Below are 16,776 nucleotides of genomic sequence, written 5' to 3' on the forward strand. Positions count from 1 at the left end.
TCTGAAAGGGGAATGGGCAGAGGCAGAGGGAACTTTCTGTGATGATGTGTAATATTCTTTGTTTTGATACGGGTCTGGGTTGCACACATGCATGAATCTACCAAAATGAAGCAAATGTACACTTAAAATCTTGCATTTTGTTGTATGTAAATCTTATCTTAAAAACTATAAATATTAGGTGGATGAACCTCAAAAACATTACGCTAAGTCAAAGAAGTCCAACACAAAAAAGCCACATGTTGTAATTACATTTATATGAAATATCCACAAGAGGCAAATCCATAGAGACAGAAAGAAGACTGGTGGCTGCCTGGGGCTAGGATAAGGTGGGAATGGACAGTGACTGCTTAACAGCTACAGGATTTCCTTTTCAGGTAATGAAGTGTTTTGGAAGTAAATAGAAGCAATGGTTGTATAATACCATGAATGTACTAAATGACTCTGAACTGCACACTTCAAAGTGTTTAATTTTAGCTATGCAAACTTTACCTCACTTTAAAAAATTACATGTAAATATTGAAATCTAGCTAAAGATATGCACACTAAAATACTTATGGGGAGGGAATTCAATGTCAGTCCAGCAGTTAGAACTCCAAGCTTTCACTGCTGAGGGCAAGGGTTCAATCCCTCAACTAAGATACTACAAGTGGCACAGTACAGCCAAAAAATAAAAACAACTTACAGGGAAGTATACAATTTCTGTAATTTGAAGTAAATTAAAAAATCAGATAGATATAAGGGATGAGTAGACAGGCAATAAGCAAATACAGCAAAAGATTATTGGCAGAATCTAGCTGATGGGTACATGGGTGTTCACTATAAAATTCTCTCAGCTTTCAGTGTTTGAAAATCTTCATGATAAAATGTTGAGGAAAAATCTACTGTAACATTTTAAATCTATACATTTAAACATACTATATCTCAATAAAATTGTTTAAAACAATTAATTATTGAACACATAGAAAACACAGACAAGCACAAAGAAGAAAATTAAGAATCATCTGTACCAGGTAAATCAAAGTCTTGCTTCTTCCTCTCCACCTCTCAAAAATGAAAATAAAAAAGCAGGGCTTCCCTGGTGGCTCAGCAGTAAAAAAAAGTATGCCTACCAATGCAGGACACCGGGGTTCAATCCCTGATCCAGGAAGATCCCACATCTAGTGCACCACAACTATCGAGCTTGTGCTCCAGAGCCCCAGAGCCACTAACTACAGAGCTCACATACCACGACTATGGAACCTTGCATGCCCCAGAACCAGAGTTCTGCAACAAGAGAAGCCATCGCAACGAGGAGCCGCATACCACAGCTAGAGAGAAGCCCCTACTTGCTGCAACTAGAGAAAAACCCATGCAGCAATGATGACCCAGCACAGCTACGAATAAATTTTTTAAATATCAGGTTGGTGCAAAAGTAATAATGGTTTTCGCACTGTTGAAATTTGCCATTTGATATTGGACTACATTCTAAATGAGGTTATCTTATACATCATTTTACTGTGCATTTCTCACTTTATGGGGTTTTTTTGCTAATAACATTACTTATTTTATACTTATTTTAGACTATGGAAATGATGTTACACAAAAAAGCAAATTCGAGCAATTTTCTTATTTGAGTTCAGAATGGGTCATAGAATAGCAGAGACAACTCACAACATCAACAACACATTTGGCCCAGGAACTGCTAATGAACATACAGTGTAGTAGTGGTTCAAGTAGTTCTGAAAAGGTGACAAGAGCCCTGAAGATGAGGAGCATAGTGGCTGGCCATCGGAAGTTGGCAGCAACCAATTGAGAGGATTATCAAACCTGATCCTCTCACAACTGCACAACAGGCTGCAGAAGAACTCAACAGTTGACCATTCTATAGCTGTTCGGCATTTGAAACAAACTGGAAAGGTGAAAAAGCTTGATAAGTGGATGCCTCATGAGCTGACCAAAAATTTTTTAAAAATCATCATTTTGAAGCGCTGTCTTCCCTTATTCTATGGAACAAACAATGAACCATTTCTCAATCGGATTATGACATGCAATGAAAAGTGGATTTTATACAACCAGTGATGATCAGCTTGGTAGCTGGACTGAGAAGAAGCTCCAAGGCACTTCCCAAAGCCAAACTTGCACCAAAAGATCACGGTCATTGTTTGGTGGTCTGCTGCCCAGCTTATCCACTATAGCTTTCTGAATCCTGGCGAAATCATTACATCTGAGAAGTACGCTCAACAAATTGATTAGAAGCATTGAAAACTGCAATGCCTGCCACCACTGGTCAAAAGAAAGGTCCAATTCTTCTCCATGAAAACACCTGACCGCACACTGCACGAGCAACACTTCAGAAGTTGAACTATGAAGTTTTGCCTCATCTGCCACAGTCACCTGACCTCTTGCCACCGACTACCACTTCTTCAAGCATCTTGACAACTTTTTTGTAGGCAAAACGCTTCCACAATCAGCAGGAAGAAGAAAATGCTTTCCAAGAGTTCGTTGAATCCCAAAGCATGGATTTTTATGCTACAAGAATAAGCAAACTTATTTCTTGTTGGCAAAAATGTGTTGACTGTAATGGTTCTTATTTTGATTAATAAAGATATATTTGAACCTAGTTGTATTGATTTAAAATTCACAGTCCCAAACCGTAATTACGTCTGCACCAACCTAACAAATAAAAATAAAAAGATCCTGAATCTGATCAAGCCTGACAATCTAACCATCAACTCATAGGAAAATTAAAGCAGAGGAACATGTTAACTAACACCAGAGTTGCAAATCAACAAAGCTGAAACTATGGGAAACTTGAAAGACAATCTTTTATCCAATTAAAAACTGCAAAGAAAAGACGGGACAGAGGAATCTTGACAGGACAGAGGAATCTATATTTAAAAGATTTAATAGATGAATGGATAAAGAAGATATATGTGATGGGATATTACTCAATGATAAATAAGAAAATGAAACCTTGCCTTTTTCAACTACGTGGATGAATCTAGAAAATGTCAGACAGAAAAGACAAATACTGTATGATCTCACTTATATGTGGAATCCTAAAGAACAAAAAAAATGAAAACAGAAACATAGACACAAAATACTAAACAGTGGTACTGTTTTGAAGTGCCAAAGTGAGGGGGAGGGGCCTGAAACAGGTGACAGGGATTGATAGGTAAAAACTTCTAGTTATAAAATAAATACGCCACAGGGATGCAATATACAGCATAAGGAATATGGTCAAAAATATTGCAACAACTTAGTATGGGAACAGATGGTTATCAGATTTATTGTGGTGACCATGTCATAACATATGCAAATATCAGATCACTACCTGAAACTAACATAATATTACACATCAACTATATTTCAATTTTAAAAAAGAAAAAGATATGGTGAATAAACATTCAACACAAGAATAAAAAAAAAATTAAAACACGTATAAACCAGTAGCAATATAAGGATCTTATGTGAATCCATAGTCAAACGAACTACTTACCAAAAAAAGGACAAACAGGATAATGTGAACACTAGCTATTAAAGATATTTTTAAAAATATTTTTTAAAAAAAAAATTGGTTTTTTCTACTGTGACGGTAACTTTGCGAGCTTTTTGTTTTTAAACAGCTCTTCTTTCCCAGAAGTAATCATTAGTATTAGTTTGATGCTTATCCTTCCCACCTATCCACCTATAAATATCTAAAGAATCTACTTAGGATTATTTGTGTATCTTTTAAAATAGTACAATTCTGTACTTAGAATTTTATAATCTGGTTTTTTTCACTCAAATTCTTTTTAGCCATTATGTTGTGTTTATAGATCACACTCTTGTTCCTCTGGACTGTCTTCATCTACGCACACATATACGTACATCTATCAAACGTGAAGGTGACATACGTGATACATGTCAAAAGTAATGCAAATCTTACCTTAATTCTCTTAAAAAATATACTACAAGTTTACATTTTCATAGAGTCAACATTATAAAGCTTTTCTTTACGGTGTCTTCTATCTTTATGTCTAGAAGAGTCTTCCCTCCCTGAAATCAAATAATGATCTACAAACTGCTGTAAATTATTTTATGGCTTAATTTTTTAAAATATTGGTGAATACTGTTGGTACAGGGTATGAAATGAGGATCTTTATTCCACCCAAGCTTTAATATATTATCCCAACACCAGCAAACTGTGATCAATCACCTCACTTCTCACATTCTACATACTTTAAATCTGTCTCTATGGATATTTGTATCTCTCTCCTGTTAGGACTTGCCTGTTCACAAACTTTTTCCCCTGTTTTACTCTGCTCCTCAGTCTTAGACTATAGAAATACCTAGGCATCTTACTGACTAAGGACCAAAAACAAAAGATTTGTCCTGAATTGGTACCCAAAACATACATTTAGCTTCAACAAATTTCAAAACACCAACTAAAAGCTAAAATCTATCACAACGGAAAGCTACTTACTTCCACAGTAGTTGCAGCCTTTTGAGTCATTTTCCCAACAAGGTCAACCTGTTCATATCTGGATTTCATGTATTTTTTTGCAACTTTGTATACCCACTGTGGGCAAGTTGCAGAAAAAAGTAAAGTCTGAGGATTGTCTTCAGAATCTTAAATAAACAAAAAGAATTCAAATGCTTTATTTCTTAATATCCCACAAAATAGTCAACTCTTAAAAATGCCCCCAAATTTCAAAGAAATTATGAAAAATTCAAAACTTGGGGTGAATTTTGAACTTTACTACAGTTATTAAAACTTTCAACTTTCAAAACTGAGGGAAAATATGAAGAAAACTGAACCAAAGAGGAAGATACAAATTTAAGAAAGAACAATGAGCAACGAAATCAGTAAAATAAGCTAGTAAAACTACTTCTATAAAATAATACACGTAAGAAAACATGGAGAGTGAAGAAAATGGTTAATGTATACTACTAAACATTCTTGTAACCCTGGGGACATGCATTAATATTAAAAATTATAAAATAAACAATTCATAAGCTTTTAGGTAAGAGAATAATTGCTAAATGTGCTTATTTTGAATTAGTATATACCAGTTTTGTAGGACTCATGGAGAATGTCTTCAACTTGTTCAGCAAATCCTAAATCTAACATTTGATCCACTTCATCAAGCACAACGTGGCGCAGTTTAGAAAGATCTAACCGGCCGCTCTGCAGATGGTCTTTGATACGACCAGGGGTCCCAACCAAGATGTCAATACCATTTCGAATATGATTAACTGTGAGAGAGAAATATCAGTAATACATAAAATTCAAATATAGATTTTTACATTATACTTTTAGATTTCAGTAGCAAATAGATCTTTGTACTACCATCAAATATAGTTACTCACTTTGGCTTTGATATGATGTTCCACCATAAAAACATGCCACGCTGAGTTTCCTAGTTATATCTTTGAAGTCTTTGGCTACTTGGTTTGCCAGTTCCCTTGTTGGAGTCAAAACAAGTACCTTGCAAAAGGTTTAAAAAACAAAAAAACAAATTTCTATAGACTTCTAAATTCAAACTGAGACTTTTTAAAGATGCATTTAAAACTAGAAATCTCATCATTAACGTCACAGTATTTAAAGACAGAGCACAAACAATAACAAGGACGGCTTATGTTTATTATATCCCCCTTTATTTCCTTCTGGAGAAGGAAATGGCAACCCACTCTAGTATTCTTGCCTGGAAAATTCCATGGATAGAGGAGCCTGGCAGGCTATAAACTATGGGGTCACAAGAGTTGAACATGACTTAGGGACTGAAAACCACCATTACTTCCTTCAGATCTCTTTTCAAAAGTCACTTTCTCAAAAGGATTCCTAATCTTCTTTTCATATTCTCCCAACCCTGATTAACTGTTTCTTCTTAACACTTATACTGTATAAAATCTTTATATTCTACATATTTGCTGACTATCTTGCCCACTAAAATGTAAGCCTCACGAACGCAGGGATTTATGTCAGTATGAGCTACTGTATTTCCTGGATTTCAAACAGTGCCTGGCACAAAACAGATACTCAAAAAATATTTGTTGAATGAATGAATGAATGTCCAACATGTGCCATTTTTTAAAAAGAAATAGTTCAGTTTATTTAAATTGCAATTAGCATATAAAATTGAATTTGTAGCTAAAACCAGAGAACGCAGGGCTTCCTAGGTGGTGCTAGTAGTAAAGAGCCCGCCTGCCAATGCAGGAGTTGTACAGAGATGTGAGTGTGATCCCTGGGTAGGTAAGATCCCCCAGAGAAAGACAGGGCAGCCCACTCCAGTATTCTTGCCTGGCGAATCCTTGGATAGATGAACCTAGTGGGCTATAGTCCATAGGGTCTCAAAGAGTTAGACACAACTGAAGTGACTTAGCACACACACACAGGAGAATGGTCTTAACTGTTTGGTGTTTAATGAGAGGAGCTTCTTCTACACAGGATTCCAAGAGACTTACTTGTTTCATTAAGCAAATAAAACTCATGCTTCAAATAGGTTACACAGAAATTGATTTACACTTCATTTCCCTTTTTTTATATTTTGAAACTGCAGATTTAACAAAAGGTAGCCATAACATTTCTATGTACAGGGTCAATTATAATTATGCAAACAATAGTGTTTTACACGATTTAATTTAATCCTCACACAAAAAAAAACCTATGATGTGGTATTATCGTCCCAATTTTACAAATGAGGAAGATGAGGCTTAGAGAAGTTGAGTCTTGCCCAAGATCAAACAGCTAGAAGTGACAGGGCTGGAATCTCCAGTAATATCCTTCGAGCGTGACAGCTTTAAAGACAGTGTTGGGATTGTATCCTATTGCTTTTACTTTCAGTCTCCCTAATTTCACCTAAGAAACAGACCTCTCTAAAAAAGATCTGTCCTGTCCCAAGACCATTATTATTTACCTACAGTCATATATGTGAATTTACTTTCACACTATTGGGGGATCCCCAGGTACCAGGGACTGAACCTGTGCCCCCTGCAGTGGAAGCCTGGAGTCTTAGCCACTTGATGGCCAGGGAAGTCCCAATGCTGTTTTTTCCTTCTGCACTTTTATGAACCTGAAAGTGAACACAAGTTCTAAAAAGGTCAAAGTTTAGGACAAAATTTCACTAGGTCCTCTCTGTTCTTTACTGCTCATATTATTAACACAGATCTTCAGTGTCATATCTATAATACTCTTAAAGTCAATCAATAAAATAAATATTATTTACTGAATGACCAAATAAATCAATACCTCTAGCAAAATCACTGTTTAAAAGCAAAGGTTAGAAAAAAAAGAAAAAGAGCAAAGGTTAGGACTAAAAAAAGAAGACATTAGATATGCAGGCTTTATAATATATAGTTATCAAAGACATCTATGGATCCATAGACATTACATTCATATGCAATAACTCACTTTAGCTTCACTTGAGATTTATCTTAAAAATAAAACTTTTGCTTTAGGCCCCAAATTTTAACTTTATGCCCCAGGAGTAACTTTTCTATCTTTGGGGCACTTGAACTTAAGACCAGTACACTCTTTCTTTCTTTCTTTTTTTGGGGCCATGCCATGCAGTTTGCAGGATCTTAGTTCCCTGACCAGGGACTGAGCCAGGGTCATGGCAGTAGAAGCACCAAGTCCTAACCACTGGACCACCAAGAAATTTCCAAGACCGGTATATTCTTTCTTTTGCCTTCCATTAGAGTAATATTTAAACCTTTTACTCCCTATAATGGTTACCTTTGGTGAGCGGCTTTTTTTAATTGTCTCTTGACTTCTTTGGAGTCTTTCAATCAAGGGGATGGCAAAAGAGAATGTCTTTCCTGTTCCTGTCCGCGCTTGAGCAATTAAATCTTTTCCTTCATATACAGGACCAAAAGTCTTAACTTGAATAGGAAAGAGATATGTTACCCCTCGACCTGTAAAACGAGATTTCATTGAAATATTTACTTAAGACTGGCATTAGGAAAAAACACATTTATTTGAAATTAACATTTCTGATTCATCAACATGTGCCTAAAAATATATCACCTAGCAACATTTACATCTATTCCTACCCCAAAGAGGAATTATTTAAAAATTGGTCTCAACTTTTAACAAATACATTTAATTCTTTAAAGTTAAAAACTGATCAGAATACTGAAAAAATGATGTAGAAATAATTGTAATTATAAAAGCTATTTCTCTATGTTTTGTACATTTTCCTCTCGGTCAGAAAAGGTACAAGAGTTTTCTAAAATCTGGTTTTAGATTTTCAATTGCATATGCATTAAAATTCATTGTACCTTTCAGAAGCTTTATAGTCTCTTCAGAAATAGGGAAATTGGAGAAGGCTCCTTCTTTCTGTTCACGTGTTAGGGTCTGTCAAAACGAAATCAAAGTTCTAATATAGTTCATATCCAACTAGGTATTTAGAATCTTTTATGCATTTACTGCTTTTAGTTTTACTAAAGGAGCTAGCAAATCAATTTTTTGTTAGTACTTGCAAAAACTGTGTAACTTATAAGATAAATTAATGGGAAATTTTTTAATCTCAAAAGTATCCCTTTAAACATCAAGCTTATTTAATACATTTTCCCATAAAGCATTTAAAAACGATTAACTCACACATAAAACTTCCTTTAGACATACATTTACTACATAAATCAAAATATAATTCCACTTGACTAAGATACTACAGAAGAGTTATTCAATAACTCCATATTCACAGATATAGATTGTATTAATTACAAGATTAACACCAGACTATAAACCAGCCTCAAAAGAAACTAAGCAATGAGGAAAGTAAATTGTTTCTAAAAGTTAAGTAAGTTGTTCTGTGAATCTAAAAAGCATATTTTAGTTCACTCATACAAGGAAAAGTTCCTGTAAGCTTGAAAATTTCTCTAACATATATATCAGGTTATACATACATATATTATAATTTAACATCTATTGAAAACTTTGTATATTAGTCAATGCATATATAGAACAAAGACAATATATTTATAAACTTTATTATCGGTTGTTTAAAGAAAATAATTATAAAATCATACACAATAGCAATTTTCAAACCAAGAACCAGATAAAGGACATAAGATCAAATGCAAATGTAATCCATTTAAGCAAACCTAAATGCTGTTATTTTTTTAAGATTAAAAGAAAAAATTTTATTACAAAAGTAATACAGTTGCATTGCAAAAATTTTAGAAACCATATTATTAATAGAAAAACATTTTAAAGTTATCTACAATCCGGTCAGTTAAAACCACATTTGAAACACATACTTGTCCAATCCTCACTCTATGCATATATACATTTTTAAATTAAATAAAATCATACTGTATATACTATTTTGTAATCTGCTTTTTTTTGCATTTAATAAGATAGACTGAATATCTTTTTAACATACCTATGCTCTTTAGAATCAATGCATTCTATTGCATGAATATAGCAACATTTTATTAAACCAATTTGTCTACTATCAGACATTTAAGATGTTTAAATTTTTTGCTATTATCAGCATCACTGTGATAAGATACTGATTCATACAACTCTGCACACCTCATGATTATGCCTTTAGGAAGAAAACTCCTAAAAGTAGAATTCCTGAACTCTAACATAATCTAAACAAAATAATAAACAGTAAAGCTTATTACAATACAGACCAGTATAGCAGGCAAAAATCCCAACACAGCAAGATGTACATTCCACTACTGAGCAACTCAGATTTGCAGGGCCTTCTTTAGATCAACTTTCTAACAGATGTGCTTCCTGACAGATAGCAAACTCACAAACTGCACCACACTGTAAAGCAAGGATTCAACATCTTCTCTCAAAGCTTCCCAAAGATAGCACATTCAGTTCAAATGTATCTAAATTAAGAGCAACTATCAGATTTTTTAAATATAAAGAATACTAAACACCAAGTTATTAAGAATCTCAAAGTTGTTTCTTTCTGAAGGTCTGAGTAATTTACTGACAATTTATAACACCTAGATAAACCTATGAACTCTGCTAGAGGAAGATACAAAAACAAATTGAATAAATTCAGTGCAAGAAAATACCTACACTAACAGATACTGATAAAAGCAGTGACCTAGAAATGAAGATTCTATACTAAGCATGTTTTCTATACCTCCCCCCAAAATTAATACCCAGGAGAACAGAGATCTTCAGATCATTTGTATATGTGTCATTTCTGCTTAAAAAAAGCAAACAGCTTTAAGACTGAATTACAATAAAACCTAAAAATCATTTAAAGTTGCTGTTGTTACAGAAGTACAATAATAATAAGGCAAAATATACAACATCAAGAAGACTTTATGTACCCTGTTTTCAGAAAAGTCAGAATTTACTTAATGAGTACTGGCAAGGACTGAAGTAACCACAAGAATACAAGTAGGTGACCATAAATTAGCAATTTGGAAAATCTGTTTAGGAACCCAATGTACAGGAAAGGTTTAAATTTGACCACCACTCCCTCTCCACCAACCTCTGCACCAAGAAAAAGGCAATATAATGAAAAAAACAAGGGACAAAGAAAAAAAGGCTCAGGTTTCAGCACTATAGATCCCCCAGTCCAACTGAGAGTATTGGACATTAAGCAGGAAATATTATAGAATCAATTCTAATTAGTCTACAAAAATCAAATTCTATTTCAAGAATAATGTCAAATGCAAAACAAAAAAATATCCATACCTCTTCTAGTTTATTATCACTTGATTTATGAGTAGAACTATTTAAAGATGACACTCGCTTTGATCTTTTTTCATGTTCATCAATATCTCCATTTGATAGATCTTTTCTTCTTGGCTTATGAGATTTAGAAAATTCATCTGAAAGTCTATCACATCCTTCCTCGGTGTCACCATTTAGCTTCTCTTTCATTTTAGCTTTTTTGGGTTTGGGAGCATCCAAGTCATCTGTAACACCATTTTCTCTTGTTTCTGATTTCTCATCTGAGTCATTATGGTGCCTTGACTTCCTTCTATCACTCTGTGAAAAGACAAAGAAGCAGTGACAGGAGGGTCACGAGGTCTGCTTTTAAGACTCTAGAGAAGTTAGAGTATGACTCCCCCCAACCAGCAAAGCTCAATTTATCGCAATCTTAAAAAGTTAGCTGGTAGAATTCTAGACTAGTTGCTATCCATTGTTTTCTTTCTCATCCCAACTCTTGCACTCTCAAGACTTGGCCTCTAGTCCCTCTCTAATCCCATTATAACATTTAAGGGAAACTGAATTAGTTCCTTTTCAGTAAAAGAATGAGAACTCGACTATAAATTAAAAAGCAAAAATTTCTAATATCTTCAAGAAAGAAATTAAGATTTATTGAGTACCTACCCAGCACTGTGTAAAATGTTTTCAGCTTATCTTGTTTAAATCTTCATAACAACCCTATAAGGGAAGTACAGGTCCATAATCCCTTATCCGAAATTCCGATATCCATAATGCTCTGAAAACCGAAAGTTTTTTTGTAACTTATTTGGAGACAAAACCTTACCTGTCCTCAAATCATTTTGTGCCAAAATTTGACTTCAGAAAACATAAAACTATTTATAATCTTTATTTATTCCATTCAGTATGAATATTCATATTTAACATTAAAGCATTTGATTATAGGTTGGGGGCCCCAAACTCTACCGAGATGCTACCCTTTAAAAATCCCCAGAGTTCTGAATTCCAAAACTAGCCTCAAGGATTTTGGATAAGGGATAGGGAACCTGTATTAGCTTTGCCATTTTACAGATGAGGAAACAAGTTCTCAGATATAAGTAACTTGTCAAAGACCCACATATGGGATTTCCTGCAAGTGAAAGTGCTATTTGACTTGAAAGCCCATGCTCTTTTCACATCATGCTTCCTCTCTGAACTCTGATAAACAGAAACCAAAGTATGTAATTTATGTAAAACCATGATTGTTAATACTCCTGTGGAAGGACAACTGTATTAGTAATCCCAGAAATTTAAGTTTTTAAAATTTGAATAACAGAAAGAAAAAAAAAAAATTGGTTAACAGCACTTAAAAAGGGGGAAAGGAGGTGGCTTTCTGCAACTTTAGTTTTGAAATGCCAAGCTAGTGGCCAGTGTTTTAATACTGGCAGACAGCAAGAAATGTTTTGGAAATTTAGCACTTCAAAATTACTTGGTCAAACGTTCAAAATAAATTACACAGTAATGACTAGTCTTGTTAAAACTACCACCACGAAAACATTTCACCATGATTTACACAGTTTATACAGAATACTTTCACATATAAGTTTCTCATCCATAAAAGTTGCTATGAAAAATGAATAACATATATGAAAATGCTTTGTAAACACTAGAGCTTTACATTAATACAAGCTATACAGTTATACATCATTTGATCTTTAGTTAACTGAACTAGCTCACATCTCATCAAACCAACAGGTTCTATAGACAAACAAGATTATTTATAGACCCAGCCTTGGGGTTTGAATTGTTCCTGGGCCCTGCACTTCAGGGAGATGAAGCAAGGTAAAATGAGACCTGTAGGTCCAGGCCCAGCAATATCCCAAGGTGATGAAATACACTGTTGCATATCAGATCCACAGTGCTCAACATTCTCCACTTTCCTGGCTTCCAAGACACACAATGTCCCCTCTTAACTCTCTTACCTCTATCTTCTTCGATGTTTCCTCTTTCTCCTTTTGCGGATGCTTAAGTCTCTGTTCTTTATGTACACTTTCATACCATTTTCATGGCTTCAACATACATTTCCAGGCTTCCTTCCTCACCTGCACTCCAATTCTGAGAACCTAAGGCCCAGCTCCATATCTCAACACATCCAAACCCAGTTACCTTCATCTCAATGCCAGACCACTATTTGAATGCTCTATTAGTTGGTACTGTTTCCAAATCTTTCGTTATCTTTCATAATTAAAGGAAAATCAACGAGCACATCTGGAGAAACTACAATGTGAAAACTACCAATTTACAAAGATAAAGTGAAATATAAGCATGGGCAAAGATATGGTAATTTCCCTCAACAATCTTTGGGAAATTTGGGGGAAGGATACACACAGGAAGAATGAGCTAACTTTACAAGGAAGTGCATAATAAACGCTAATCAAATTATAAAGTCAGCACTGGAACAAGACTGTAAGGGGGAATGAGATTACTGTGTGTGTCCACTGGAGTGGCTGTAACAGACACAAACTAAAATTTGACAGATGGACAGGATATGGATGCCAAACAAGGGACAAGTATTTTTGGAGGAGCAAAAACTAAAATAACTGCTTGATGATTTCACTTAGAGGAGTTATCTAGAGCAGTCAAATGCATAGAGACAGAGAGGAGAATGCTAGCTGTCAAAGGATGGGGAGACAGGGCAACTGAGGAGGTTGATGTTTAATGGGCACAGAGCTTCAGTTTGGGAGAATGAAAAGTTTTGGCGATCAATGAAGATGATGTCTGCAAACAAATGTGACTGTACTTACTGCTACAAAACTATATACTTTAAAAAGGGATTTCCCTGGTGGTCCAGTTGCTAAGACTCAATGCTCTCAACACAAGGAACCCTGGTTCAACTCCTGGTTGGGAAACTAGATCCCACATGCCAGGGCAGCCAAAAAAAAAAAATTAATTAATTTTAAAAAGTAAATGTAAATTTTATGGTACATGTATTTTACCACAATAAAAAATAAATAAATAAATAACTGCTTGGCTGGAATTGCAGGTCTACCTTGTTGACAAGGTCAGAAGGGTAGGTTTGGCTCTCTGGAACTATGCAGAATATTTTCATTCTTTGGTCAAGTGTCCGGCTTCAAATACTGCTTCCTTACCCTCCAAAGCTCTGTTTCCTTTTCTCTAAGTCTCTTGAGAAGTGGGGCGGGAAGTCTCTGCAACTCTTCTAACGGACTCCTTGAGGGCAGGGACCTTCTTGGTGCCCAGCAAAGAGTCTGGTATAAATTAGGCTCAATAAATATTTGTGAATTGAATGAGAACACTATGAGAAAAGACTATTAATAATAATAGCAAGACAGCAACAAAAATAATAATAACCCACATGATCTCTATCAGCCAAATCCTGGCAATGTTCGCTGTAACACTTTTCCTCAATCCTCTACTGACCCGTTATCGAGGTTTGTAAAGCTAAGATCGCTTTCCCCAAGATTCTCGCATACAGGACAGGATGACGGAGAAGTTACACATATTCAAGGCAATCGTTTTTCTTAAATCATCTTCTAAGACGGCCAACGAGAACCAAACGACAGGCCTCGCTGCTTAAGAAGAAGAAAGAATTGATTCCGCGATGAGAACTTGAGTCTGCCCATCTCTTAGGCGCCGACGGGAAGGACTGGGGGACCACGGGAGGCTGGGCCAAAGCCCAGTGCTGCCCTTCTCCGGCTGGGGATGTGGAGGTTGGAATGGCTCCAGAGCGACCTCCCAGGAACGAGGCCGGCGCGAGGAGAGGCCCTCGGATGCTCCGGCCCGGTTGGTGACAGACCATCAGGGAGACTTCCCTCCCCGCCCAAGCCGGCGCTGCCCAGGAGGCGCGGCCCATCCTCAGCGCACCTTTTGCCTCTCCTTCCTCTGGCTCTCGGTCTCCTCCAAGGGTGCCTCCAGCTCCATAATGTCCCCCCAGAGGAGTTTCCCAGGCATCATTCGCCTCCACCGCTTGCTGCCGCCTCCCTCTGGGCACCGTGGCCACAACCACCTACAGGCAGCGACAGCGTGAAAGGAAGCGGGGGCTGGACGGCCTCCAGGCCAAGGCAGTGCGTCACTTCCGGAACACGCATCGCACGGCGGGGGAAAATAATCCCGGATACTCCCAGTTTAAACTCCTTCCTTGCGACGCCGTCTCCCAGCCAATCAATGCGAAGAGTCTCGACTGACCCACCCTTATTCTGAAATAATTGGCTTCTAGAGTAAAACCCTGGCCAATCTCCATAAAGGATACGCGAACTGATTAGCATAAGACGTCCAGCATTTTTTTTCCGCTTTCTCTCCCCATCCCCCACTCCGAACAATTCGCCGCAGCACAGGGGAGATAACTTGGAGCTTCCCAGCGTGCAGTGCAGGCGTTGGGGAGAACCCCAAAGGCGGTAGAGCGTGGCTCACAGGCGCGACTGGCTGGAAGGAGGACATGCCCGTGCGAGAGCTAAGCGAACGCCACGCGTCCCGTTGCTTTTCGCCGCCGGAAGCTGCTGGCCTCGGGCCCGCCCATTGCGGAGTGAGGCGTTAACGTTTAACGGCTACGCGCGAAGCCAGCCACCTAGCGTTGATGGGAAGGGGCGTCGTGGGGTCTGCAACGGAGTAGGTGGGCTTGGGGTGAAGGCCAGGTCCGAGCAACCTTCCCTCAAAGTTTTAGCTGTGAAGTTAATCCTTTGTTCATTTTAGGCCCTTCCCACCCTACTCACTTGACAGTAGAGGAGACTTAACACTGTAAGGGACTTCCCTGGTGATTCAGTCGGTAAAGAATCCATCTGCAATGCGGGAGACCCGGATTCGATCCCTGGGTTGGGAAAGTCCCCTGGAGGAGGGCATGGCAACCCACTCCAGTATTCTTGCTTGGAGAATACCGATGGACAGAGGAGCCTGGCGGGCTGCAGTCCATGTGTCGCAAAGAGTGGGACACGACCGAACGACTCAGCACACAACCCCCTGAAGAGGATTAATTTGGTTTAAGTCACACTGTCAGTGGCACAATGAGGACTAGAGAGCTCATCTCCTGAATCCCAGATCATTGCTTTCTCTGCCACACCAACCTGAAAGCTTTGAGTTTACCAAACGTTTTGGGAAAGATGTTCCCATAAAACATAAAATGAATAATAGGGAAAATCTGGAGAAATCTAGGAAAGAAAGCCTAAAATGTCTTCGAAAGCTTATGTATTTGCAATGGATAAAAGGATTTTACTTATGGTTATTAACTGACCGTGAGTTACAACCTTGAACAAAACTGGAAACCTTTTGATAATACAAAGGGCTCTTTGGCATATATCTTTTCTTACTGGTGCTAGCTTGTTTTTGACTTTCTTTTCACAGCCCCTTTCTTTTTATCTCTTCATGATCTCATCAAGCTAGCTACTCTTGAGTGGAGAACAAATTGAGATGTAGGTGCAGGGGTACTCGCAAACCTCTTGACAATGTCTAGCACACCAGCTTTGTAACATGAGTATCAAATTTAAGTCTTGGCAACATTTCAGTTTGCTACAATTCTCCAAAGAGTTGGACAAAACAGCATCTGAACTGAACTGACACCTCCTAGAGTTTGATTATTCGTCTTGAATAACTGAAACACCAAACATAAATCTGTGATTGCTACAGGTCTTCTGTATAATTATGGGTTGGCCTGAAATCAGGGGCTATACGTTTAACTAAAGTGACCTTATGGATTCAGTACTGTGAAAAAATGGGGTGTTCAGTTGATGGTGAAAAAATCCTTGTCTCTCCCTAAATCATAATAGCTATGCATCTCTAGACTGGTGCTGTTCTAAAACCTTTATGTCCCACTCAGACCCACTCCCAATTCTACCACTGTGAAGTCTTTGTAGCCATACAACAAGGTATGATGTGCATAGAAACACAGGAGTGGATGTGTCTAAGAATGTCACATGTACAAAATTGGGATAATCATAGGAATAGCTGTTATTATGTTATAGTTGAAGAGCTTTAGTGCCTCAACTATTTTTGGCATTTATTGTTATGTTGGAGGTCACACAACAGGTCTGAAAAAGGACTAGACTGTTTGAGACTCCCTAGGCAAGAGACTAATAAGTATATTAGTATTTTTTAGAATGACCTTCTATGATTTGGGACACTCTACAAACCCTACATTCTAAGCACCAAACTCATTGAATCAAAACTCTGACTGCTGT

General features: G+C 37.2%; 1 protein-coding gene across 2 annotated transcripts in view; it reads right to left on the reverse strand.

The window, feature by feature from the left end:
• Positions 1–14,594, reverse strand: part of DDX50 (DExD-box helicase 50) — a 32,417-nt gene extending 17,823 nt beyond the window's left edge. The window contains exons 1-7 of one of the 2 annotated variants that reach the window (XM_068981619.1): positions 14,474–14,594; positions 10,637–10,933; positions 8,242–8,317; positions 7,697–7,875; positions 5,332–5,449; positions 5,032–5,217; positions 4,445–4,590 (exon numbers count right to left, since the gene is read on the reverse strand). In XM_068981619.1, coding sequence (XP_068837720.1) covers positions 4,445–4,590; positions 5,032–5,217; positions 5,332–5,449; positions 7,697–7,875; positions 8,242–8,317; positions 10,637–10,933; positions 14,474–14,563 — 1,092 coding nt within the window. In that variant the 5' untranslated portion in view covers positions 14,564–14,594. Of the gene's footprint in view, positions 1–4,444; positions 4,591–5,031; positions 5,218–5,331; positions 5,450–7,696; positions 7,876–8,241; positions 8,318–10,636; positions 10,934–11,278; positions 11,346–14,473 lie in introns of those variants that run through there. The other variant, XM_068981620.1, reaches the window with a different exon arrangement.
• Between the last annotated feature and the right edge of the window lie 2,182 nt (positions 14,595–16,776).

This window comes from Capricornis sumatraensis, chromosome 10, assembly GCF_032405125.1.
Source record: "Capricornis sumatraensis isolate serow.1 chromosome 10, serow.2, whole genome shotgun sequence".
Taxonomy (NCBI): Eukaryota; Metazoa; Chordata; class Mammalia; order Artiodactyla; family Bovidae; genus Capricornis; species Capricornis sumatraensis.